Here is a 27,578-nt window from a genome sequence, read left to right on the forward strand (position 1 = left end):
TTCCAACCCAAGCCATTCTATTCATACTATGATTCTATGATTCATATTTTGTAATGGAATACTGAGAATATCTCTTCCCTCCACTGTGAAGGTGCATCTTACCCTATGCTGCAGTGAATCGTGAGGCTATGGTCGACAGAAGCATCATCCATCACGATATTAGTGTACATATATGTTTGAAGGCACAGTAGAGAAGGGATATGGTGATTAATACAAGATTGAAAATCAAAACTCCAGGCCTTTCAAAATATATTTGAAGCTGACCAGATATCTTTCATCAAATAAGCTATGTGTTTTTATTCTTCACTGTAAATTGATTACAGTAACAAGAGCTGTGAAGCATAACTGATGGTCAAAAATAATTACAAGTTATTTTATTTTATAGACTAGAAAAATTTTAATGATGATTTAACCCATAGCTTTAAATAATTTTTTTTTTTAAAAAGTTACATATACATTGTTGTTTTTAATGAAAAAGGTATTTTCTCTCAAGAACTTGACAATTTTCCAAAGTCACATAAAACACTAATGCAAACACACCATCATGTTTTCTAGGTTCTTCAGGGAGAAGTGCTATTTCAATTTAAAAGATAAAAGATATAAGGTTGTAAGATGGTGCATTCCCATTTTCATGTAAAAATGCCTGCACAAGTAGCTAAAATAATCTACTTTCAGAAGACACATGTTCAATTTATTAAATGATAAATCTAAAAAGCTGCATTCTGAAGATTACCTTCATCCTCATCAATATTCTTTTCAGAGTCAGAATCCATTTTTCTTTCAATTACTTTAGGATTCATTTGAAGAAAAATGCTGAAATGCACAAAATATCTGCTGAATAAAATGGAATTTTTAAGTGAAATATCATGAGAGTCATCTCTCTTCTTGCATGGTATGGAAATTTTCATGTGAAAATCTCTGGGAATAATCTTTTCTGGGAATTACCCTTCCTTGCCCCAGAGAGAAGGAAAGAAAGAAAAAAGGGGGTGAGATTGAGCTGGTCTTCAGCTAGAAAGTCTCACCTCAACTTTTCTGGACAGATCCTGGATTGGATGAACTATTGATCTGGATGGTAGCCTGGGATTTAGGAGATACATTTCCATCATTCAACAAAGATTTCTACTGTCCCTGGGTAAACTGCTTAGGTGACTATATGACTATAGCTTGCAGTACAAAGGTGTGCCAGAAATCCCTGAGCTAACTGTAGAGGGGCTGGCGTGCAAACACAGCACCATTTCTGCAGAGATGACAACTGGAATCTCAGAATTAGTACAGCTGTGTCAGTGCAGCACTGCACGGGGAGAAGAGCTGGGAACTGCACCATGCTCATACAACTCTGCAGCTTCTGGTTCAGCGTTACCTCAGTTATCTCTGGCTTGTGGCGAAGAAGTACAAGGAACATCTGATCCCCTTTTTCTCCTTTTCTGTGCAGTAATGGAGATCCCTGTGCGAACCACTTCTCTGCACATTAATGGAAAGGACTTAAATCTCCCCTGATGTAGGAAACCATACACACCGAAAAAGCTAACGGAAAGTGCTCAAATCTCTCTTTTTTTGTTGTTGTGCAATTTAAAAACTTGCTGATTAACCACAAATAGATCAGCTTGTGCGTACCAAATGACCAGGCATTTTCTGAAAGTGAAAATTTCCGTAAATAAAATAGCATGGAGTAAATTCAAAGTCTGCCCCTGGCTTCCTTAGTGGTTTTTTAATGTCCATGTGGCAATATGCTGTTACCCAAAGAACTGGTAACAATTCATCCTTCAACAGAGACATGCATTTTCTGTAAAGACTTTAAATCTCAGTTGTGCAAACTAGCACCTAACACAGTTTTACTCTAATGAGGCATGTGTCATGCTACAGAACAAGTTCTACAGTAGTGGTAGCCTCTCACATTTCTTGTGAAATGTGTAGGGTATATGGAGTTTTGGTCACTTTTACATAGCATTACAGTGCCATTCTCAGTCCAGAAAGACAACTACTATGGTTTTCATCTGATATCATGGCTATAAAATGGAGATAAATTTTATTTATGGATCTATCCCTGTATCTTCACATAATGCAAGAAAATAATTTTATTTCCATTTATTTCATCTTTACTGCTAAGGCTGGCCCTTAGGAATCCCAGACCCTGAAGGTAAAAGAGAAAGTCTTGCGAGAGAAGGACCTTCCCTTGGTTGAGGAGGATCGGGTTAGAGAACATCTAGGCAAATTCAACATCCACAAACCTATGGGCCCTGATGGGATGCACCCATGAGTGCTCAGGGAGCTGGCAGATGTTATTGCTAGGCCACTCTCAGTCATCTTTGAAAGGTCATGGAGAACAGGAGAGGTGCCTGAGGACTGGAGAAAAGCCTATGTCACTCCAGTCTTCAAATAGGGCAGGAAGGAGGACCCAGGATACTACAGTCTAGTCAGCCTCACTTTCATCCCTGGAAAAGTGATGGAACAGCTCATTCTGGGGGTCATCTCTAGCATGTGGAGGATAAGAAGGTTATCGGGAGTGGTGGTCAACATGGATTCACCAAGAGGAAATCATGCCTGACCAATCTATGATGACATGACTAACTGGGTGGATGAGGGGAGAGCAGTGGATGTTGTTTACCTCGACTTCAGCATGACACTGTCTCCCATAACATTCTCATAGGCAAGCTTAGGAAGTGTGGGTTGGATGAGTGGACAGTGAGCTGGACTGAGAACTGGCTGAATTGCAGAGCCCAGGGGGTTGTGATAAGCGGTGCAGTCTAGTTGGAGGCCTGTAGCTAGTGGTGTGCCTCAAGGGTCAGTACTGGGTCTCGTCTTATTCAACATATTCATCAATGACCTGGACGAGGGGACAATGTGTACCCTCAGCAAGTTTGCTGACAATACAAAACTGGGAGGAGTGGCTGACAGACCAGAAAACTGCGCTGCCATTCAGCGAGACCTGGACAGACTAGAGAGTTGGGCAGAGAGCAGCATAATGAAATTCGGCAAGGGCAAGTGTAGGGTCCTCCACCTAGGGAGGAATAACCCCAAGCACCAGTACAGGTTAGGGGTTGACCTGCTGGGAAGCAGCACTGCAGAGAAGGACCTGGGAGTCCTGGTGGACAACAAGTTCTCCATCAGCCAGCAATGTGCCCTCGTGGCCAAGGTGGCCAATGGTATCCTGGGGTGCATTAAGAAGAAGAGTATGGCCAGTAGGTCGAGGGACGTTATCCTCCCCCTCTACTCTGCCCTCATGAGGCCACATCTGGAGTACTGTGCCCAGTTCTGGGCTCCCCAGTTCAAGAAAGACAGGGACCTATGGGAGAGAGTCCAGCAAAGGGCTACAAAGATGATGAGGGGACTGGAGCATCTCTCGTATGAGGAAAGGCTGAGAGAGCTGGGTCTGTGTAGCCTGGAGAAGAGAAGAGAAGACTGAGAGGGGATCTCATCAATGCTTATAAATATCTAAAAGGTGGATGTCTAGAGGAAGGGGCCAGACTCTTTTCAGTGGTGCCCAGTGACAGGACAAGGGGCAATGGGCACAAACTGGAACACAGGAAGTTCCATCTCAACATGAGGAAAACCTTCTTCACTGTGAGGGTGACCGAGCACTGGGACAGGCTGCGCAGAGAGGTTGTGGAGTTTCCTTCTCTGGAGATATTCAGAACCCGCCTGGACACGATCCTGTGCAACCTGCTCTGGGTGATCCTGCTTTAGCTGGATGGTTGGGCTAGATGATCTCCAGAGGTCCCTTCCAACCCCTACCATTCTGTGAATCTGTGATTTCAATGAAATTCTACTGCTATGCAAACTAATTAAAATGACTTGTACAAACAATACAAAGGCAAAGCTCAATCCATGTCAGTCCAGTACCTTAACCATTACGACTAGTACAGAAACTGAATTTGAGTCAAACAAATTGTTTTGAACATTAAATAAAAATTTCTTTCTATAGTGTCTTATAAAATGCTTTTTCCAAACACACTATTTGTCTTTTTATTTAAAAAAGCCCTCTGTAAGGACTCATATCAAATAGTATTAACTTCTCATAAAATGGTTTTATACAATATTCTCTACCCCAACCTAGCAAAACAACTTATTGTATGACAATGCCTATTCAGCCACTTCACTTCTGATGTACTAAAAGCTGCTGTTTGAGTTTATTTTATGCTTCTTTTTCCATTTAAAAATAAAGTAAGTATTTACTTTAACATTAAAAACACACTGCTATTCATGTCATTCTTTTTTATCTGGCTAATCTCTTTAGACATCTGGCCTTTGAACCAGTGTATTGTCAATACATCTAGTGTTTATATCCACTGGACATGTTATGTTAGCTCATGTAATATTTACTGTTTTGCCAGCTATCTTCACAGAACTACATTCTCTCATGAGAGCAGAACTGAACATAGCATCCTATTTATCTGGCCACTGAAATATTCTGCTTATCTTGACTCTAATTCATACAGCAGCTACCTTATCTGTTTATCTCTTTTTTTTTTTTTTTTTTTTTTGTAATGTACTGGGCAAAATTGTAGCTGGGTACAAAAGAAATCTTGAGCGTGGCTTTATTTGGCTCTGGCTGAATACAGACGTAGCTTTCCCTGACTGCTTGCTTTTTTATTATAAAAAATACACTAAAGAACAACCTTTAAGTAGGACATCTTAGGATGGTACTTTAAGGTTTTAAATAAATTCTAATTTCATCCAAATTTGTAAACAGCTTTTCTTCAACATATCAATATCAACATTGGCAAATGTAAGAGTTCTGGCAGATTGAAAGTACCAGAGTTTCACTCAGTAAATGAACTTTTTATTTAAGAAACAAAAATGTTTAATTCTGTAACTTAAACCAAATGAGAATCAAACTCATTTTTCTTCTAGTAGTAGAATTCTGTGTGGTAAAGAGAGAAGTATAAGAAGTTGCAGAAACTAATTTCATTTTTCCAGTGAGAGTGGCTCTTGCTAAGCCCATAAACTCCATTCCACAGCATACACATTTTTGGAAGTATTAAGTGTGGTTTGCCTTGAAATATTCACACTTCGATGCACTCATTTGCATTATTACATTTAGAAGCCTTGGGGCTTTATCACTTCCTTTTCTTGAAATGGCACAGTAATAAGGAAAAGTGGTTATGCTTATCACCACCCGTCAGTCAAACACCTTCTATATTAACAAAATATAATTTTTTCCACTCAATGAATGGGCGTGTGATGTCTCATACACATGTCAATATTAGTATTACTTTGCCTGGTGAAGAAATCATTTTATTTAACAGGATGTATGACTGGAAGTAAATGAGGAGAAATTCCCATTTACACTTTAATGAGCAGGGACAATGCAGTATGTCAAACCCATGCATTCACTATAATTTAGGAGTAAAAGTCAGACAATTTTGCACAAACAAACCATATCACATTTTAAGTATGTTGAAACCCAAAAAAAACCCTCAGCGTACAGTAAGGACTGCATACACATTTCCCGTACTAATGTTTAATACCATAGGCATTCTTCCAAAGGAAATCTCAATAAAGAAGAAAATAAGCAGATCACCTGGTGGTTTGATAGTGAAAAGATAATCTATGTATCTATGACAGCCTCTTTCATTAGCTTTTCATCCTGTCAAACAATAAATATAACCTTTAACCTTGTATATGTAATGAATAAAACTTGAGCCTACACTGTCTAATCAAATGAGTGGTCCAATATATCCTACTGCTACGGCACCTTCCATGCCCATGGGCCCTGGTTTTAAATTTCAAATTATATGTAAAGGGGAAAAAAAAGCCTTGATAAAGGAATTTCCAAACATTTCAAACAAAAAAGGCAAAGGAATTTTCAGACTAATATTTAAATATGATTGTTCTCCATGAACAAGCAACATTTGGATGTAAAAGTACTACCACAATAAGGAGCACTACATAAAAAGAGAACACAATGGAATGGAAGGAAAGAAGTTACATGTTCAAGACAGTTTTGCAGAAATGTAAATATTTAAGTTTGAGCTAAATGCAAAAGGCATATGTTTTACTCTGTCACTGACATCATAAGCAAACTAAACACATCTAATTTTATTTCCACAAAACATATGAATTACATTTGTAGTGTGTGTTCAATTAGGAGTTGTGACTTTGCAAAGGTGGTGTATCATATTTTATACAGAAAGCCTAGGAATCAAAGGTTAAAAATTTTCAAAAGGAGTACAGTCAATTATTATAACTGACAGCGGAGCTTTGTATGAACTTTGTACAATAACACGCAAATTAATTATTTTAAAAGAAGTTAGATTTAGTATCTATATTTAGCTACCAAACTTATCTTAAACCAAGAAAATAAATCATGATTGGTAGTTTCGTTTTTAATTTCATTGCTTTTGTGGGCTTTTACCACATACATAATACTGTTAGAATTCTAAATTGTTTCAAAAGATTGTTTGAGGGGTATTAATTACTAAATATTAAGGACAGAGGCTTTGTGAAACCTAAGAAGGGCAAACTTGCAGGAAGACAGACGGTCAGGAACTGACAGAGGAGATTTTATCCATCAACAGCTTAGCTGGAGGTTCTGATTTGCCATCAAATCTGCAGGAACATTTCTCCGTTGCATGGTAAAATCTGACAAAAGGAAGTAGCTCCTCATGGGAAGGATACTGTGTGTGCCTGCCCCAAAGGTCTGGCTGAGGCTTGATGGCACACCCCAGTTCAATAATGTGAACAATAAATCACTAAGTCCTGCCTTTAAATACGAGGCTACTCAGGATTTACCTCCCTAACAAGGAAAGAAGGGGCTTACTTACAGATACAGGACGATACCGAAAATGAAAACAGAATTGTCAAGGAAATACTTCAACTACATCTGATTTTGAAGATTTTTACTGATAATCCACAAATTGAAACAGGATGGAAGTAATGCGTAACAGCCATAGTGCACAAAGTAAGGCATTTCATACTAACTGGCCACTGCCTTTTGCAAAAAATCATTAATCTATTTTTCCTTTTAAAACCATTGTGAAATGAAACCTATCAGATATTATTATAATAAACACCAGAAAAATTTGACAATTACACCCCTTTTATACTGAGGGATCCCACAACACTTTACAGATTGCCCATGTGTTTTCTCACACATGCATGGGATGAATGCAGCCCAGATCTTGCCAGAAAGGAAAGACCATACTCCTTAACTAGTTCTGTGCAGGCTTTTTTTTAATGGTCAAAACTCTAGCTTTTCCTGAGGGAACCACTGGTAGCTTTTGAATAAAAGAATGCAGTTATCAAATTGGGTAAGAAAAGGTCCTCAGGCAAAATACTGCTGTGCACATTGCATGGATTCTTGAAGAAACATAAATAACCAGGGACTCGATTTTACATTTCCTTTCAAGGGAGAGCACTGGTAGGCGTGCAGTGATACTTAATAAGCTATACAAGCACTAATGCCATAATGAGTCTTTACTAACTCATGAGGAAAACCTATCTATTCAACTATCACACTGCTTCCTGTAGCAATTACATACTTTAATAGGCTGCCATAAAAATTTGGATTCAACCAAAACTAAATACCTGATGAAGGACTCATGAGATGCTGTCTAATCTTGTTGCACTTCACCATACGCTCTGCTATTAATACAAGAAAGAATTGAATCTGAGAGATTTTGAAAAGTGTACGGGCCTTAATGAAAGGTTTATCGCTATAAACAATTAAAAACCAGAGATGTTTTTATACATGGTAGGGAACAAGTCAGTGCAAGATGATTACTGATCTTTATTTAACTCATGTCTGTAGATTTTCTTTTATTCCTGGTACAGATTACCCTGGTGTTTATATAAATGAAAAAGACATTTGTGAAACACACCTATAATAAACATTGTGAAAAGTCAGAAGTTCTACACAACATAAGTAGTGTTTCAACCAATTTCTTTACATCTGAGGCATACTGTGAATGTAGTTGAATTTCTGGCTTTATTTACTTATTTATATATCTAAGAAAAAAGAGGGAGGAAACTTAGGTATGCTGTTATGCAATCAAGTCCTACCCAACTTATTTTGGAAGTCTCACAAAAGCAGGCTTCCAGGAACAGTTATAATATACCTGGAGGTACTGCAAGAACGCTCTTTCCAAAGGGAATATGAGACTGTGAGATACCCAGGGTAGGATGTCTCTGTTGCTGCCCAAGATGTATGCTTGCAGGAAGAGGAGGAAGGAAAAGCAGACTTAAAGGCAGAAGCCCCAGAAACCCTCATCCCTGACCAGCACCAGAAGGGAAAGGAGGGGCTGCAGCACTCTTCTCCAGCCTCATTCCTACAGCCAGCAGGTGACAGCCTCCTGTGGTTTTGAGCCTCACTCAACTTGTATGAGCAACTTCTCCCTCCTGCCTGAGCAACCGTGGCAAGGATGCAAGGAAGCTGTCATGCCCAGACAACAGAAACCTCACTCTGGGGATGCTGCAAGGCTACCCACCTTCCCTGATAAGAAAGTACGTGCACTTTCTTACTTGATAGGAAGCAGGAAAGAGTCCCCACAACTCAGTTTCAAACCCTGTTTCTTGTCTTTATTCCAGATAGCCAAAAGTAGAGCCCCTCCATATGCTTCTGCTATGCTTGGCCAGGACACACCTTCTCTCCAGTCTGTTGACACAATCGGAGTACCAGAACTGGGTACAGACGGCAGCCTGGTGCTACTAGAAAAACAAATACTGGGAACTGTTTTATTATAAAGCACTAACTGCCCAAGTCCAGTTGGAGGACAAAAACCACAAATAATGATAGGGACCAGACACTCCAGGGTCTAAAATAAAAAAATACTTGTTTATTATTCAGTAATAAGTATTAAACCAAAAGGACAGGCTACTATTATATTACTCATCTGGTCACTGCAAAATAAAGTGAAAAATTAGTCCATGTTTTTTATTTCCAAAGGATCGGATCAGCTTTCATAAACTAAGGGAGATAATTAGTGAGATCAAGTGGTCTGACGCACTCGTGAGTAAGAGAGAAGGTACAGAGGACTTACAGGTTTGGAACTGGATCAGTCAGGGACATGGAAATAGGGTAGTGCAGAGATTCAGTATAAAATGATTCTAAAATAGAAAAGTCTATTTCAGACTTTTCTGACTTTAAGATAAAGACCTAATCAGCCTATAAATATAACCCAAAATCTCTTCCTAAAAAGGCAGGCTAATTGTCCTTAACAGAGTTGAAGCATACCTTTGAAAGATCCCTGAAGTTTCCTGGAAGGGTCAGGTCTAACTCTTCAGATTCATAGTTTGTTAAAACCCACGGAAATACGGGGTATTGATTCAGATCATTGTACGTTCGTCCTATTAAGAAAGAAATGTTTTAAAAATTAGGAAATAGTGTCCACTTCTCCAGCTGAAAAACAATCTAGCGGTTACTTTTGTTGCATCATATGGCCCCAGTTCCCACCTCTTGACAGAATCAGGTATAAATCTTCCAGACAAAAGTAGCCATTTAGATGCACTTATCTTGAATCAGAAGTCAACACAGAAATCAGTGTAATATAAAAAGCACAATATCTTTCAAGATCAACTAAAACCCACCATATGCCAATAAACTGGTTTTTATTTCCATGAAGCTATTTTCATAGCGTGAATGTTGAAATTTAAACCCACTAGATTTTCCTAGCAACTGTGTGCAGTATTATTTGCTGGCAAAGATTAAATGAGAGTCCAAGGGCAAGCGGCCAAATTTGAGGTTTGTAAATCTAGGTCTATCCTAGACAATAATTAATTCTCCATGGCTCTTCTTCACTGAAGAACCGGTGAGATTTCACTGCAATAGTGGAATCAAAAGTGGAAGAAGGCGTATTTGCTTTAACACTATTTCCTAACCATTTTGAAAATTAAATAAAAACATTTTCTCACACCTAAAAGACAGAGCTGACCGCCCCAGGCCACTCTCTCCAAACATAGTGAAAGAAATATTGCTACCATTCCAGAAGTTCAAATAGGCACAAAAACATCTTTAGATACAGTTTCAAAAGAACAATTTGCAACTAAACTGAACTGAAAATTATGAATCCAGCACCAGGAAAAGTGTGTTTGGGAAAGGCTATTACTTTTGTGTCAACTGGTATTTAGTAGTATCTAACATTTCAGTGATAAGACAAATGAAGTTGCTCAGTACAGAACCATCCACCATATTGATTCACTGAGAACCACACAATATGCAACATGAGTCTTAAAAAACAAAATCAGGTCATAAATATACGTGTGTGTGTATTTATATAATATAATTAGCAGACTGAAATAACCCAGGTTAACAATTCCCAGTCCTGCGGCAGATTTACAGCCCTGTCTTGCTAACTGCTTCCTTCCAGATTCTAGACAGATTCCTGGGGTACAAAACTCAGCACAGGAAAACACAGGCTTCCTTGTTCTGAGTAGCATTTGCAATCTTCCACAAAAATCAGCTCTGCTTTAATGAAATGTGAAACTTTCACTGCTCTACAAACACCTTGTTTTTTCAATAGAAGTTGATGAACAAGAAGCATGTTTCTATTTTGTACGTAGTTTCATTGAAAACAGGAAAAGCGCATACTGTTAACAACTGTGTGTACTTTTTTTTATACTTTGGACACGTACATGTTCACAAAAACATTAAAAAAAATTTAGGTGCAAGTACAACTTTGTTAAAAAAAGCAATGCCAGTAATGTGTGCCACACACAAAGATGCGTAGAAACAAAAAAACTTCTTTAATATCAACAACGAATGAATGAAGAACCACTTTTGCACAGAACGCGAATTTATTAAAACAATTAAATCAAGAAATGCACCAAAATTTATCCATGTGAGGGAGGAAAAGGAAAGGTAGTCTCTAGCAGAATATTAATTGGTTTAGGATTTTTTGGGAGTCTTGAAGTAAGATAACTCTGCCTCATTTTCCATGTCTGTCAAATCAGAATATTATTTTCCTCTCTGGCAAGGGATTAATTACATATGATCTGTAAAGTTTCTTGAGACTGTAAAATTTAAGGTTCTATAAAATACGGTCTTTATAAAACTATACCTTCCTACAATAAATGTTTTTCTCACCCTCAGAATCCTCAATTAAGTTAGCAGAAGGGTGTGCAAAAGCTTCCACAAAAGAAAGACATTTGTGATTATGTAGACAGTGCACTAACAGAAAATTGAGAATCAGGAAGAGAATGACTGAGGTGACTGTAGTCTATTACAAAGAATAAGCAAAAATGATGATTCTTCAGAATTCGAATTTATATGGAAAAGATTTCACTGTAAAAAAGATCTTCAATCAAAAACACTTTATAGAAACATGTTAAGGTGAGAACATCCTTTCGCAAAATTTTGCGAGGAAATTTAGGGTTATCCAAAATGACATTTTATTTCAAAATTGAGATTTTCCATATTGAGATTTTATTTAATTTTGATATTCATTTCATTCATTTAATTTCAATTTCAATTTCTGTGAATGAGATTTTTAATTTTTGTTCCTATTCCACATGTGAAGATCATAAATATATGAATAGCACAAGAAAACAGCGATCCTGAGCTTAGCTGCTGCACAAGAGTTCTTCTTTGCTATGTGGTTTTGACAGGTTATTTATGGTATGGACACATGAACAAATTATCATGTGGAATTAGCTCCATGTTAGGACACTGCAGTAACTCTTGTGTGCATTTTTTTTACCCCATCGTGAGAAATAATTTGAAGCAGTTTATCTCTCAGCTTATGTAGGGTAAGGTACAAACAACGGAGCCTTAGTGATTATATATTTGATAAATATAACCATAGTCTCGTCAAAAAGTAAACAAAATATTTACTTCTCTCCTACTTCAATATTTATAAAACATGTTTCATTTATGAAGAGATTAACAATAGCTAACAATAGCTATTAATTTGTTTATTAAAGAAGTTAGTGAATTAGTTTTCTCAGTTCAACAATTTTCTTTTTAATATCAGCAAATAAAAATGACACAAGAAGATGAACCATAATTTAAATTGTGAAAGGAGACCATACCTACACGATGAGATAAGACCACACATCTATGCTTATCTGAGTGAAGGACAGTGATCTAGGCCTATAATGGGATTACAAATCCCTAATTCTAAACATGCATAAATATTAGTGGTTTAACTTTATTAGGAATGCTTTCTTGATCAGTTCTGGCTTCACAATGATTATTTTCAGAGCCAAGTCAGCAGATGAATATATTTAGCCATCTCATCAATTGCCTGGTGCTTCCAGCAAGAATTATTTGGTTCTTTCTTTAGCTAAATAAATATAAAACATAAACCTGTATCGCTATTGGTAGTCCCTATACCTTTTCAGAAGCTTCAGATTTTACCCCAAGTAGGCTTACAGAGATTAATATTAAAGGCTGAATATTAAATATCGCAAGGCTATGACACTAATCTACTTGAACAATAAAACTGAGGCATAGTAAATGAGATCTCAGAAATACTGGATATGTTTCTTCATTAAAAAAAACTTTTTAATTAAACCATCCAATTTAATGTTTTTATATGGCACTTTAGTTTTGAAGGTAAAGTGAGCTAGAGACAGCTGACAAAGAAATTATAACTGCAATTCCTTGGTGAAAATGTTAATGACAGCAAAATATTGTTTAATTAGATGATTGCAGCATCTGGATTAACACTCTTTAAGAGCAATGTTCCTGTGCTTGTCTGCTTCTTCACACTTTACAGACATTTTGTCATCTCTAGGTCATTAGGAAAGAATTTTTAATGATTTTTCTAGAAGCAAGTAGTTCAAGTTACATCTAATTAGATGACAATAATAAGCCCAACACATGCAGTAGCTAAATATATACATAATTAACCAGTGAGAGCTTGTACATCACAGAGTAAAAAAGTGGAAAATGCTAAACAGGCAAAAAGAAAGAAGGAGGGGGAAGAAGTTCGTCTGAATTTATTACCTGACTGAAGATGTCATTTTTTTCCACAAACCTTTAAAAATAATCCCTTTCCACTACAAGAAATTACTTACGAAAAATATGGATATAATTATTCTCCACTTATTTTAAAAGCTGTGGCAGGTCGGATTTAAAAGAATTAAAATTCCAATAAATATAAATGCAAACACATGTTTATTATACTGCAATTTGAAAAGAAAAAAACAACAGAAATCAGTTAAATACTAAGAAATAGATTGAAAACTAGACGTCTAACGAAAACAGTGGGCACTGCAACCATATTACAAAATGACTTCTTGTTCCCACTCCTCTTGATTCCTTTTGCTGCAGTGGGATTACTTTTAAGTACGTTTTTCAATAATCTTGTAACTGGGAATAGTAAAAATTACTCGTTCCCTATATCACCCAGAGGGTTCAGTTGACATACATGCTGATCACATGCAATATGGCCTTTTCCTATGCGCCTGAAGAAAGCACAATTAGGATAATCATAGCTGCTTCCAAGACTTCAAAGCGAAAGGATCCCTGAGAAGGGAATAGGTAGGAGGAGGGGGAAGGTGGCCTGGAAGGCTTATGTCTACACAGCCAGGACAAAAACCAGGGGCACGGAGAATATAACACTGAGACTGATTGATAAGTAGCAGAGTGCAGTGTTTACCTTTGGGAGAAAAACCCAGAGCTGTAAACATGATGAAATATGCTCGAGTCAGAAAAGAGGGCAAGAAAGAGGTGAAGACCTTGGAAACAGAATAGGGAGGCGAGAAAATAGTTGGCTAGAGGGCCAGAGAAACAGGTTGAAACAAGACTTTAGAGAGTTTTGAAAATGGAGAGAGCGATTTTGAATTGAAATTGCAATGAGTCATCAGGCCAGCACAAATGATGGGAATCATGTATCCCTGGATAGGAAATGATCTAGAAAGAAAGAACTATCATAGCTGAATTAGACAGGTACTAAGTCCTGAGTACAGATCACAACAGAAACAGTTAAACTAAAAATGAAGCCAGGCAATGTTTCAGAGGTGGTAATAGGGCGATATGAAGATTAAAAAAAAAAAAAAAGAGTCATAGAAAGATGGATTTTTTCCAAGGGGACACTTCAGTATTTCAAAAATTGATTAAGAACTTACAGAATAGCCAGGGGCCATGCTTGACAGGACAGACATATTGGCAAACCAGGGAGAGTTTTAAGGAGAGATTCATATATTTATTTCAGTTCTGTTCTACAGAGACCAACCGGTCTGTGTAATTAACAGTATTAACAAGCAGGCAAAGGACTTCTTGTGGGAAAGGACCCAGCTGCATGTCACAAATGAAAGAAATGAGTTAGTGTCAGAAGCCTCACTTCTGAATGTCTCTCTTCCAAGGCTGCTGCTTCTTGAATAATTTCAGAAAAGAATCACAAGAAAACATGAGTGATTTCTTACTGTTTTATACAGGGCTAGACACTAATTAAGCACTATTATAAGAAGAAAGGAAGCTACAAAGAATTGGCAAAAAGTGTACTGAGTGTTAGTGGACCTCTATTTATTTGGAAGAGAAGAATAAACAACAAAGGGACTTATGTATCACTTAACAGCAGATAATCCACATTTCTTAAGTGCCAAACCTCCACATTTCTTAAGTGACTAAGCTACAGCTCAGATATACGGACTAAACGAGTAAGAGCTAAATGGCAACACGAATAAAAAAGAAATGATGCACATATTTCTCAATGGCTAAAAACAATGATATTGTTAAAAAAAGACGATGCTGCTTAAACAAACAGTTACAGTCTAAAACTAGGCCATCGCTGCCCACACAAACAATTACTGGCAAAGATGTTGTATCTTTTAAGGAAATATTTCCTAAGGGGTCTTATTACAAAAGAATATAATTAAAAAGGTATTTGGAAATCGGATTTCCAAAGAGTGAAAGAAAAGAAAATACATGTCTTGTCTTTACTTGGCAAAAGAGGTCATGAATATATTCAATACTCTATATTTGTGTACAAAATAGAAAATTGTGTAATTTCTTCTGACTGCCGAGGGTCCTGTCTACAGTGCATGTAAGAATTTGCTTCTGTTTAACACAGACGTATCTGGACATTTATCAGTTCAGTGCTTTTGATACAAGGGCAACGTGTAGTAGAGATACTTCGCTTCCAGTACTCTATGTCTGGCAGAGATAAAAAATTTTTTAGCGCTTCATCAGAAAACACCTATTTGTTGTAAAGGAAATATTTTGGAGAAATACCTTTCAACAGAAGATTTATAGAAATATAGGCACAGCTGTAAAAGCGGTGGTGTCATTCAGGCGGCCTCATAGCTCCTGACCCCGCAGATTCCCAGATCTCAGGCCCTGGCAGTACAGTGCAATGCGATGGTGGAGCCAGGAAACAGCCTGGGGATGTGAGAGCATATCATATGCTTTCTAACATACTGTCGGGGGAAGGGGAACCTCAACCCATCCCACTCCTACCAGTTTGATGCCAGTGCCAGCAATAGATGCCCAGAGCCGGGAGAAGGATCACAGGTCAGCAGGAGAGCACCTGAAGGGCAGCACAGAGGAACTCCAGCCACTCCAGCCAGTCAGTCAGCTTCATCAGGGCCCAACTGAAATGCCTCTGTGCAAACGCACGGAGCATGGGGAATAAACAAGAGGAGTCGGAGACATGTGCACGCCTGCAGGGCTGTGATCTCATTGGCATCACGAGACGTGGTGGGATGGCTCCTGTGACTGGAGTGTTGGGATGGAAGGATACAGGCTCTTTAGGAAGGACAGGCAGGGGAGACAACGAGGGGGTGTCACCTTCTATGTCAGTGACCAGCTGGAGTGCATGGAGCTCCACCTGGGGATGTGTGAGGAGCTGACCGAGAGCTTTTGGGTCAGGATTAAAGGGAGGGCAGGGACATTATAGTGGGGATGTGCTACAGGCCACCCAACCAGGAAGACCAAGCGGATGAGGCCCTCTATAGACAGATAGGAGCAGCCTCATGTTCACCAGCCCTGATCCTCATGGGGACTTCAACCACACCAATACCTGTTGGAGGGACAACACAGCAGGGCATAAGCAATCCAGGAGGTTCCTGGAATGTGTTGATGATAACTTCCTTCTCCAAGTGATAGAGGAGCCAATGAGGAGAGGTGCCATGCTGGACCTTGTACTCACCAGCAAAGAGGGGCTGGTGGGGAACGTGAAGCTCAAGGGCAGCCTTGGCTGCAGTGACCATAAAACGGTGGAGTTCAAGATTCTCAGGGCAGCGAGGAGGGTGCACAGCAAGCTCACTACCCTGGACTTCAGGAGAGCAGATTTTGGCCTCTTCAGGGACCTGCTTGGCAGAATATCATGGGACAAAGCTCTGGAGGGAAGAGGGGCCCAAGAAAGCTGGTTAGTATTCAAGGGTCACCTTCTCCAAGCTCAGGAGCGATGTATCCCAACAAAGAGGAAGTCAGAAATGCCAGAAGGCCTGCGTGGATGAACAAGGAGCTCCTGGACAAACTCAGACACAAAAAGGAAGCCTACGGAGGGTGGAAGCAAGGGCAGGTAGCCTGGGAGGAATAGGTACGTCAGTGATAAAAGGAAGAATAGGGAAAACGTGGGCCCTCTCCAAAAGGAAGTGGGAGACCTGGTTACCTGGAATATGGAGAAGGCTGAGGTACTCAACGTTTTTTTTGCCTCATTCTTCACTGGCAAGTGCTCTAGCAACACCGCACAAGTCGTAGAAGGCAAAGGCAGGGACCAGGACAATGAAGAACCACCCACTGTAGGAGAAGATCAGGTTCGAGACCATCTAAGGAACCCAAAGGTGCACAAGTCCATGGGACCTGATGAGATGCATCCACAGGTCCTGAGGGAACTGGTGAATGAAGTGGCTAAGCCACTATCTGTCATATTTGAGAAGTCATAGCAGTCTGGTGAAGTTCCCATGGACTGGAAAAAGGGGAAACATAACCCTCATTTTTAAAAAGGGAAAAAAAGAAGACCTGGTGAACCAAAGGCCAGTCATTCTCACCTCTGTGCCTGGCAAGATCAGGGAGCAGATCCTCCTGGAAACTATGTTCAGGCACATGGAAAATAAGGAGGTGATTGGTGACAGCCAACATGGCTTCACTAAGGGCAAATCATGCCTAACAAATTTGGTGGCCTTCTATGATGGGGTTACAGCATTGGTGAATAAGGGAAGAGTGACAGATGTCATCCACCTGGACTTGTGCAAAGCATTTGACACTATCCTGCATGACATCTTTGTAAATTGGAGACATGGATGTGGGAGATGGACCACTCATTGGATAAGGAATTGTCTGGATGGTCGCATGGCTTGATGTGTGTGTTGAGACCAATGACAAGTGGCATTCCTCAGGGGTCCATATTGGGACTGGTGCTGTTTAACGTTTTCTCGGCAACATGGACAGTGGGATTGAGAACACCCTCAATAAGTTTGCAGACAACACCAAGCTGTGTGGTGTAGTCGACATGCTGGAGGGAAGGGATGTGGTCCAGAGGGACCTTAACAGGCTTAAGAGGTGGACCCATGCGAAGCTCCTGAAGTTCAACAAGGCCAAGTGCAAGGTCTTGCACCTGAGTCAGGATAATCCCAAGCACAACTACAAACTGGGCAGAGAGTGGATTGAGAGCTGCCCTGAGGAGAAGGACTTTGGGTGTTTGTTGATGAGAAGCTCAACATGAGCTGGCAATATGTGCTTGAAGCTCAGAAAGCCAACCATATCTTGGGCTGCATCAAAAGAAGCGTGATCAAGGGAGATGATTCTGCTCCACTCTCATGAGACCCCACCTGTTGTGCTGCCTCCAGGTCTGGGGTCCTCTGTACAAGAAAGACATGGAGCTGTTGGACCAAGTCCAGAGGAGAGCTACAAAGATTATCAGAGAGCTGGAGCACCTCTCCTATGAAGGCAGGCTGAGACAGTTGTTCAGCCTGGAGAAGAGAAGGCACCAGTGGAGACCTTAGAACAGCCTTCCAATACATAAAGGGGGCCTGCAAGAAAGCTGGAAGGACTGTTTACAAGGGTGTGTAGTGATAGGACAAGGGGTAGTGGGTTTAAACTGACGAAGGGTAGATTTAGATTAGATATAAGGAAGAAATTCTTCACTGTGAGGGTGGTGGGGCATGTGAGATTTACAGTAAGAAACTGATACCAAAAAATTGCCAGAAATTAAGTGCTTTGAATCAAAGAGAAACACTATTAAGATACTGACCAAGCTGCTCTAAGCTTTCCCAAATACAATACAAGCTCATAGACAGAAAAAAAAATAATGTTAGTAATCCTCCAAACCTGGGGCATAGCAAGTGGTACCTGGAAGGCAAATAGCAGGCCATCCCGTTGTAAGGCGGGTGAATGACACTAGATGACATTAAGAGAAACTTGCCTCATGGAACCACCCAGGTGTTTGGCTATAAAGCCTGCCTAGCAGCACTAGTATCAAACAACACGCCAAAAACCATTTTTCTTGAGACCTCTGAGATACTCTGAAGGAATCCCTTCAGGCTGAAGATTGTTTACTGATGGATACTTTAGTGTGTCACTGCAATTCCTAATTGACTTCAGACATAATGATGTCTTCCAGGTTTGGATGCTTTGGTGATGTACCTAAAAATAAATGACCTTGGAGTTTTAAACAGATTAAAAATGAAAAGTAATTTATCAAAAATTGGCTCAGCTCTTGTCTACTCTCATTTAAAGAGTTTACACACACTGCTTACAGAAGAAATTAATAAATAAAAAGGAAATTACAAGTGAAGTACAGTTCTGTCGATAATGTATTGGACAAGGACTGAGGGGACCTAGGCTAACTTCCCAGCACTCCAGTAAACCCTCCAAGTTTGGTGAGGCGGTCAGGAAGCCTGCAAGGCTATGTCTGCATTTCCTCATCAGCAGAAGGGCAGCGGATGTGCGAGAGACGCGCAGCGGCTGGAGGCAGGCCAGTGTCCAGAAGCAGGATAGCGGCATTCTTGTGGCCCTGCACCAGACGTAATAACCGCTCAGCAGGGCTCCTTCCTTCAGCAGAGATCTGCGGGGCTACAGCTGTAATGCTCGGGAACCAGGCTGGTGCGCCTGCATGGCACTGCACCATAGGGACTTTCCAGCTATGGTCTCCGGTAGCTTCAGGGATTCTGCTTTGTGCTCCGCTGCACAAGGTAAACATGCCCTCAGATTTCCAGCTGTTCAGTGGTAGCACTTCTGTGTCACACTGGGATAATTTGATGACACATTTATTAACGTCTGTAAGACTGGATGCACAGAAGATGACTACTGTATAAGCACGGAGGCAAAAGCCTAAAGGTTCAAAGTAAGTCGGTTTGACAGTTCCTGAGTTCTGCCACTGCCCTACTGGGAAGAACGCAGTGTCTGTCCTCAGACTGGTCAGCATAACAGGCACTTACAGGTGCTACCTTCGGGTTTTGCACTTACATTTGTCTTATGTCGGGCCTGAGGATAACCTCAAGCATAGAAGTTAGGACCAAGATGAGAGTTGTAACATTGGAGTACAAAGTGATGCCTGGTAGAATTTAATTTGGGTTCCAAATTAAAGCTCACTGGAGTGAAATGTCTCAGCAAGTCTCCACAGGCAGGTTCATAAGCAGCATGCGTGCTACGGGCAGGAATTGTGCTAGCAGACAACCTCCTGGAAATCTTTGTATACGGTACAGAAAACTGCTGGTTTTTACATTTAAAATTACCACAGGATTTAACACTAAAAAGGAAAGGTGAAAGGGAAAATGCCATTGTCTATGTTTAATGACAATTGCCAGAAAAGCTCTTCTTTTGCCAATAACGAATGGATGTCTATGGCAGTTATTTCTCATTTTAAATACCTAATCTGATATTATATTTCAGCTCAAAGACCTAAACGAGAAAAGATGCTGTAATCTAATCATACCACAATCCAGGTGACATCTGTACTAGGCAGAATACTGTTGTTATTCTGCTGTCTAGTTGCTGTTGCTGAGAATGATGAAGTAGCGAAATTACATTTTCCCATTATTATTTCCAGACACTCTCTGGCAATGGTTTGTTGACTCTAATAAAGCTTCAGACAAAGCTGTCAGCAGAGGAAATGGCAGAAGGGGAGCAAGGAACAGCCTCCACAACAATACATGAATCTAAAGTCTCAGTGATAGGTTGTGCATTTTCTGATAAAATTTAATGTATGTGTTTCAGAATCTATCATAAAGCTGCAGCTGAATTCTAGAGGGATAAATGTATTCTATCAAGTCACGGTGCTTAAGACTTTGACAAACATAAACATATTATGAAGGATTAAAGAGTCAGAAGCCTTACCTGCTATAGTGTTGAGGAACATCAAGTATTCAAAGTTAGATATCTCCCGTCTCTGCCAGCGCTGAGTCATGTTGGAGGATTTATAAAGCTGTCGGGGAGTGGCCAGAGAGATTCTCCTAGGAAATACATTTAAAGAATGGGGTTTTTAAGAGCCTCATTAAATGTTAAGATGTAGAGCAACATTATTAGTGTGATTAATTTCAGATTCTCTCAGAGGCTTTTTTATTTCGTTTAATGAAGTCAAGAAGACACTATTACCCTTATTTGAGAAATGACTAAAATTAAGATCTGTATTTTATTTTACCAGTACTACAGCATTGTAATAATTCAGAATAATATATTTTGTGATTTATTTTATTCTGAATTTGGTTAAAAGACTGGAAGTAAAAGAAACTGCAGACCTCCTGGTGCCTCACTTGTCCAGCAGGAATAAAAGAGGAATATGATTTCCCTGTTTCAAAAGGATACATTGAGATAAATTCATTAAGGTGAGTGAGTGATAGATTAAAGTGCCATATATTTCCAGCACATGGGTTGAAGATATTTATTCCACAATTTGTGCACCTCCTCCATGGTCAGCTACCCATGATCCCTTCCTATATCCCAGCAAGCTTTGAGATTTCTATTTATAGCCTGGTGTCTGAAAGAAAGAAGGTTTATTCAGCTGTCTGCTCACATGTCCAGCTGCCTGTCTCTCCATAATAACTTCTGAATTGCATTTCATTCAAATTTGGAAGAGTAGAAGCTTCTAAGATACTCAATTTCCACACATTTACTAAAACTTACATGACTGGATAAAGGAGAAAGAACCAAAACTACTGTGCCAAGGAAGAGAAAAGCAGAAAACTTCAACTCTTCTATATTCAATTTGACAACATCACGATAACCAAATACCATGCACCAAGTTCTAAATTACCCATAGTATATACTGTCCCTGGTTAATAAAATATAGGGGACTAGATTCAGTCTAGACTAATGCATTAAAGAAAAAAATCTGCAACAAGCAGAAATAGTCTCACTGCTCACAGCTCAATTCTAGAGAAAATAATTTTTGCTGAAAAAAAAAAAGGAAAATCTTTCAAAGGAGAAAAAATTCATCTTCTCAGATACTTTTTTTTACAGAAACTTAAATCTTATAAATGGATGAAAACAGAGAAAATGTTTATACCTGTTAAAATAAAAGAGGATCCCTAATGTGTAGACTATTCATGAATTTAAAGAATATATCTGGTGTTTATATAGCTTGTCAAGAGTAAATAAGGACACACAATGCTTCAGCTTTCAGTTTCACACTAAACACACTATTCTGTACTACTGTCTGAAGATATATGTACATACTCCTACACACACACTAAGCCCTGTTGCTGGAGAAAGGATGAGTATTGGTACGCGATTGGAGTGTACAGTTGTCACAATTATACGTCTAAATTGTCAATGTGTAGGTTGCCATTGTCTGCCATACTTAGGCTTACAAATTGAGCATACAAAAATGACCATGAAAGTGCAGGGGTTTTTTGTTTTGGGTTGGTGGTTTTGGTTTTTGGTTTTTTTTAAGAATCTCTGTATTTACCCAAAATAGCAGTACATAAGTTCTTGCCAGCTTGGACAGCCTTATTTTACAGTAGACTCTAGGATGCCAATGGTAGATACACTTTACTAGTACACAGGAGACATTACAAAAAATGTTACTTCTATTACGCTTCTTCCAAACAATTTATCTAAAGAATTATCTGAATGTAATCATAATCTATATTGCATTTTATAGGATAACAATTACTTCTACAGTGGAACTCTCAAAGACGTATTGTTCCCAGTAAACTATGACTAATGCTACACACAAATTAATAAATACAGAAAATAAAAATACTAAAGAGACCATTAAATTTACAAAGCATTTCTGTCACAGACTTTCTGTGACAACATTTATGCATCAGTACAGCTTAGGAGCTGCTTTTAGACTTTACCTACAATCTCCCAGGAAGTCTCAAAAATCTATAAACTGTCATGTGCTGGACTTCACATTTCAATGCCTGATTTGAGCAAACTCTACAGAAAATCTAAATATACTAAAAAAGCTCCTTATTTATTCTAGATCTAAGGTATTTGAAATATCTGCAGTTATTTCAGCAGAGACTGGAAAAAATTATGCACAATAAATTGGTTCCACACCTGCTCGTTTCAGTTAACACAGGAAGACCCACTGTTTTGTGTTTTGCTAAATCCACCCAACTTTGATCAAACCGTTTCTTTCTTTCGATATGCCATCGCCAATATGAAGATGCACAAATGAATGTGCTTCCTTTGCTTCTGGAGAGCTGTGAAATATCTACGCAAAATGGAAACTGCAGAAGACTCTCTGATGTACAAGGGAATGATGCAATATTTCAAGTTTTATATGCTTTAAATATGTTTACAAAACACTTCATGGTATTTTGTTGAGGGAAGGGATGTTCTATATCCTGTATGTGGAGCATGACCCATCCTCTTTCACAATTACTTTTAATTTAGTTAGCTACAATCCAATCTCATACAAAGAATCTTTAAGTATCATCTTCTCAAAAACATAGCACCTGTGTGATGTTTTGTGTTGTGTTGCTCCTGTTCAGAAAAAAAAAAAATAAAAAAATAAAAAGGCTTGGGGAAAGTCACTGGCTTCTGACCAGAGACTCATCAATATTCACTTTTAATCAAAACTCTAAAAGTGGTTTTATTCTTTAATGATGTCATATCTTAGTTTTCTTACCCCTCTCCCTTCCCAAAATTCAATCTCTGCAACCAGCTAATACTGAGATCTGGAAATCCATCACCAAGCTACTGATGTGGAATAAATGGCAGCGCTGAGCTGAGGTTGTATATAGTTACTGTATCAGCCAAAATATGTTTTCTTTCAGCAAAAATGTCATAATTTGTATTTCTCAGCTTTAATAACTGCAGCCGTCGTTTTATCTAATGCATTAATAGTCGACAGAATTTCAGTGGAAGGTGCTAGCACATGTTTAATGGTGAAGTATGATACTGTAACTGTACCTTTTACCAATTCTTTGATCTCTGTACACTTACAAAACCGTCAGGCAGCTCACAGGTGGTTTCTACGCTGTGATGTTACCCTCAATAAAAATGCACCGGTAAATTACAGCCGAGGTGTTAGAACCCTAAAAAGTGGTCTGCTAATAGCGTTGTAAAAATGTGGATATTACTCTACCTGTGTAGAATCACATGGAGCTGTAGAAAGAAGTTAGATAAAAGGCATAGTACTGTCTGCCCAGTTGTATCATATGGCGAGGTCATAAGGAAACCACAATCAAAGCAACATGTTTCAAGAAGAGTGAAAATGCATTCATCAAAGATAGATGAATTTGATTACCAAACCAGACCAAACTTCAACATGTGACTAATTTTAAGGACGTAATTGCTTCTTTATAGCATTAAGCAAAGACTTGAAGCTTTGTTGAATCAAAGCATTAGATAGGCTGGTGCGAAAGGTCGCAAAGAGGCAAACTGGAGACTCGCTCAGAACAGGAGGTCTGTAACAGTCTTTGGAAAAGATACCAGTTTCCCTGCTTCTAATTCTTTGTGCTATTAGAAGATCATAAATACTGCTTTTCCCTTCTATTTCCTTCCATCTTTATTAATCTCAGGATTTCTCCATGAAAACAGAAATGCACTTTAAGTACATGTACTGCATTAAAAGCAATTTACTCCTTCACAATGTTTTCATTGTGAATGCAATTCCTTATGATAATCTAATTAACTTTAGATGAAATATTTATCAGAGCAGTATCAGAGAGGAAACATTACTTCCAAAAATAAAACTAAAGAACTTAAGCAAAATAAACAAAGATCTGCTTTTGTTAAAATATTTTAAGGTACAGCTTAATCTGGAAAATTAGTCATAAAAAAGGATAACATTTTACTCAGCATAGCAGCTCCTTTTGGTTACTCAGCATAATTTTCCCTTATGTTAGTTCTACAAATAAGCATAATTTTTAAAATTAGCATTCTTGAGCCAACATATTCACAGGAAGGGAAACTGTATTCTAACATCAACAAAATATTAGCTACATAGCAGTTATAGAGCCAGATTTTCCCTGTTACTCCACCGTAATCCTGCTGAAGACAATAAGGGTATGTAGACAGAAATAAAGGAAAAACCATGATTACAGGGTCTTTATTGTGCATAAATCATACCATGATTACGCAAAACCAAGAAAGAAAAACAACTTCACTACCATATGCCAGATTTATTCTGAAGGCTAACAAGCCCATTTTCGATTCAAATTGAACTTTAATCAAAAAGGTATGGAAATAACTGCATATAATATTGAAGCTGAAACTTTTCTAAATAATTATATATCAACAAACTTTTTCAGACAATTATTCACTGAATAATGCACAAAAGATATGAATTTCAAAAGTAAAAAATGTCACCGTGGATATGAAATTCTGATTGAGAAATTTGCATTTTGTTTGTTCTAGAACATGTGGCCATTTTTATTTCAGAAAAGAATACTATTACTTTCCATTTAGAGACAGCAAATCCTTTAATTTGAGTATTTGGAAGAGCAATGCAAATATTAACAAGATGCACCTTCCAAACAAATGCCCCAACTTCCCCTTGATCTCAGCGAAAACTTGAGAAATTTGGCAGTTTGCCTAAGAACTTCAGCACATTCAGGAGATCAAGCCTTAGGCATCATGAGACTCTTGAGCTCATGACAGGGAATGATGTTCAGGTGGGAATGAAATAGTTCTCCAATCCTACAAATGCTTTGACACTTCAGAGTATTTCCACATTCTGCACTGGGATAAAACAAGGACAATATGAAGTTTTAGTTTGTAGGAAATTACTCAAAGAAAGAGAAAGACACATCCCAGACATAACACTGATGATTAAGTCATCGGGTTTTGGCCAAGTCAAGCCAAATGGAGATCTGAACCTAAACCACCATATTTTGTGAATTTTCTGCTGTTTTCTCACTCCCTTGTATTTATTTATTCTTCTTTCATTTTGACCATAAATTAATCCTGAACCTAAACATTTTTCACAAAACTTCTGCTGATGCACCCTCAAAAATAATTTTAGGTCTGAACAGACATTTCTAAACCAAAAAGAAAAAAAAAATTTGAGGCAGGAAATTCCGCCCCCCCCGCAATCAGTGAAGTACACATGAAGATCATCTTACCCATCACTGAAATATGAATACTTTTATAGTATAAGATCTGACAATTCTCAGCCTTATTTCTGACCATAAGCTGATTTGATATTGATGTTGATGACATAATAAAAACTGTACTTGTCCATAGTACATGAAAATCTCTGAAATTGTACCTCAGTTGGTCTTTTCCAAAATTATATATCCTCCTTAATTTTGGAAACAGAAGAAGAAGAATGCATTATACTAATGAATGGAAGAAACTTGGGAATTGTAAAATAGCTACTATACTGTTGAGTAATGAAGTAAAACACACATTCATATAAAAGGCAAGTGAGAAGATACATATAAAAAAATAATTTTCATTCAGCAAATGCAAAACCTAGTTAAGTTTAGTTCTGTGTCCTGCATAACAATAACAGCATTTATAAAACCTGACTGAAAACCATACTTTGAAGAGATAAGGTATAAGTTTTTTCCTGTTCCTTCACTGGAAGGTACTTATTTCCTGTAATGATTAAAAAAAAATCTATTTTACAATAGTTTTACTTTTCCATAGTAACAGGCCATTTAATAAGTAAAGGGTATTGTTTCTCAAACTAACCTTAAGGAAGAGAAAATCTAGAGGTTCATGACAGGAATGATGTTTTAGTATTGACATGTTTAAAAATAGAATTTGTATAATATAATAAACATAAAATATACAAACTATTTTAATTAAATTACCTGGCTTGTGGCAAACCATAGCTGGTTCCTACTCCAACACGTGGTAAGCTGTACACAACTTTTTTCACTGTTGCTTGGTCAGGAAAATTAAACATAACAGAAGCTGAATGAAGAAGAGAAAATATGGACTAGTAAACCATCTGCAGAAGTCTGTTTCTCCACCTGCATATACTTTTAAAATGCTCTTTGGTTTTTATTTGGGAAGAGAAGTCAGTTCCATTTTTATCCTCCCGGAGATCCAAGTTAGAAAAGAAACTCCTGGCATACTTCATACCTCTGTATCATTAACTGGTTAACGTTTTGGCCCTGACTCTCCCATTTTGCAGAAGACCTGAGCAAGGTATACTTCAGAGGAACTGCAGCTTACCATTAACCCATATAACCTCTTATCAGCCTGGGAAGCTGTTCGGTAGTTGGCACGGCATTTGGTCTTCTAATCAGTAATTAAAACGCACAGGAGCAGAAATTGTTTAATTCCCTCTCCAGTTGAAATCAAAACTTACATCAGAGCTCCTCAGGGGAAAAGACTACTGACGCACCTCACCAACCACTCAACTCTGATTCAGAGTAGCACATACAGAAAACTGAGTGGATCCATTTATTGATCTGGTCCTTTTTACTTTAACTCACTTTATAATTAGAAAAGGAAATTTCCTTTTAGGTATTTCCCTAAAATATGTACAGAAAATAGGGGAGAGGGGTGAGATCATAGAAAAAGCAAATTTCCTATCAAACATTTAAAGAATTTGCCAATTGCAATGATCTGTTTTTATAAATAAATCTCACTGCTGCACAGAAAGCAGTGACATTGATTTATGTGATTGACTTGAATATGAAATGCAATGAATACATGCAAGACTAAGCATTATTGAACACAAACATAAGCATGTCATGAAAGGAAGCACGGAGTTTAAATTCTAAGATTAATAAATAGCACACAAAATAACTGCTAGCACATTTTTACCCAACAAAAAAACCCAAAAACATACTTCTGTTTGCCATAAACACTTCCAAAGCTGTGTTCTGGAGAAGATAACGTCTTGAAAAAACAGCCCGAATCTCACTGAACATCCATTTTCCATGCAGGCCTTCTGTATAGGCAAGGACCTTTAAAGAAAGTCAAGGTGACAGTTATTAGCAGGAATTTTTCATTAAGTTATTGCATAAAAACATAGTAAATTTTACCCATCAATGAAATACAGTTCAGCTAATCGTATCTCTTTAACACTTAAAACCCATGAGTTAAAATATGAACTTAAATGTTTTTTAAAAAATGCATTGAAGTATAGCTGTTAGAAGAATGTCAGTAATAAGCTGATACTCCTAAGATCTATTTTTCATGAGTTGCATCAACTTATTTTCCTCAAAAAAACCTCAAACTCTACAAGGAAGCACAGGGTAACAGACACAGTTGCAATTATGCTTAGCTGTATTTTCTTCCAACAGTGTGCATGACACAGTTGTCAGTTATGTATTGGATAATAGATTTACTTCTGAGGCTAACTTGTGCAAAGTACAATCAAAATAATATAACTTACTAT

General features: G+C 38.3%; 1 protein-coding gene across 7 annotated transcripts in view; it reads right to left on the reverse strand.

Annotated features, from left to right (window-relative positions):
• Positions 1–27,578, reverse strand: part of NBEA (neurobeachin) — a 517,855-nt gene that overhangs the window by 81,331 nt on the left and 408,946 nt on the right. For all 7 annotated transcript variants that reach the window (XM_054837772.1, XM_054837762.1, XM_054837753.1 and 4 more), the window contains 4 exons: positions 27,027–27,144; positions 26,038–26,140; positions 20,159–20,274; positions 9,173–9,285 (listed from right to left, as the gene is read on the reverse strand). In XM_054837772.1, the coding sequence (XP_054693747.1) occupies positions 9,173–9,285; positions 20,159–20,274; positions 26,038–26,140; positions 27,027–27,144 (450 nt within the window). The remainder of the gene's footprint in view (positions 1–9,172; positions 9,286–20,158; positions 20,275–26,037; positions 26,141–27,026; positions 27,145–27,578) is intronic.

Source organism: Grus americana, chromosome 1, assembly GCF_028858705.1.
Source record: "Grus americana isolate bGruAme1 chromosome 1, bGruAme1.mat, whole genome shotgun sequence".
NCBI lineage: Eukaryota > Metazoa > Chordata > Aves > Gruiformes > Gruidae > Grus > Grus americana.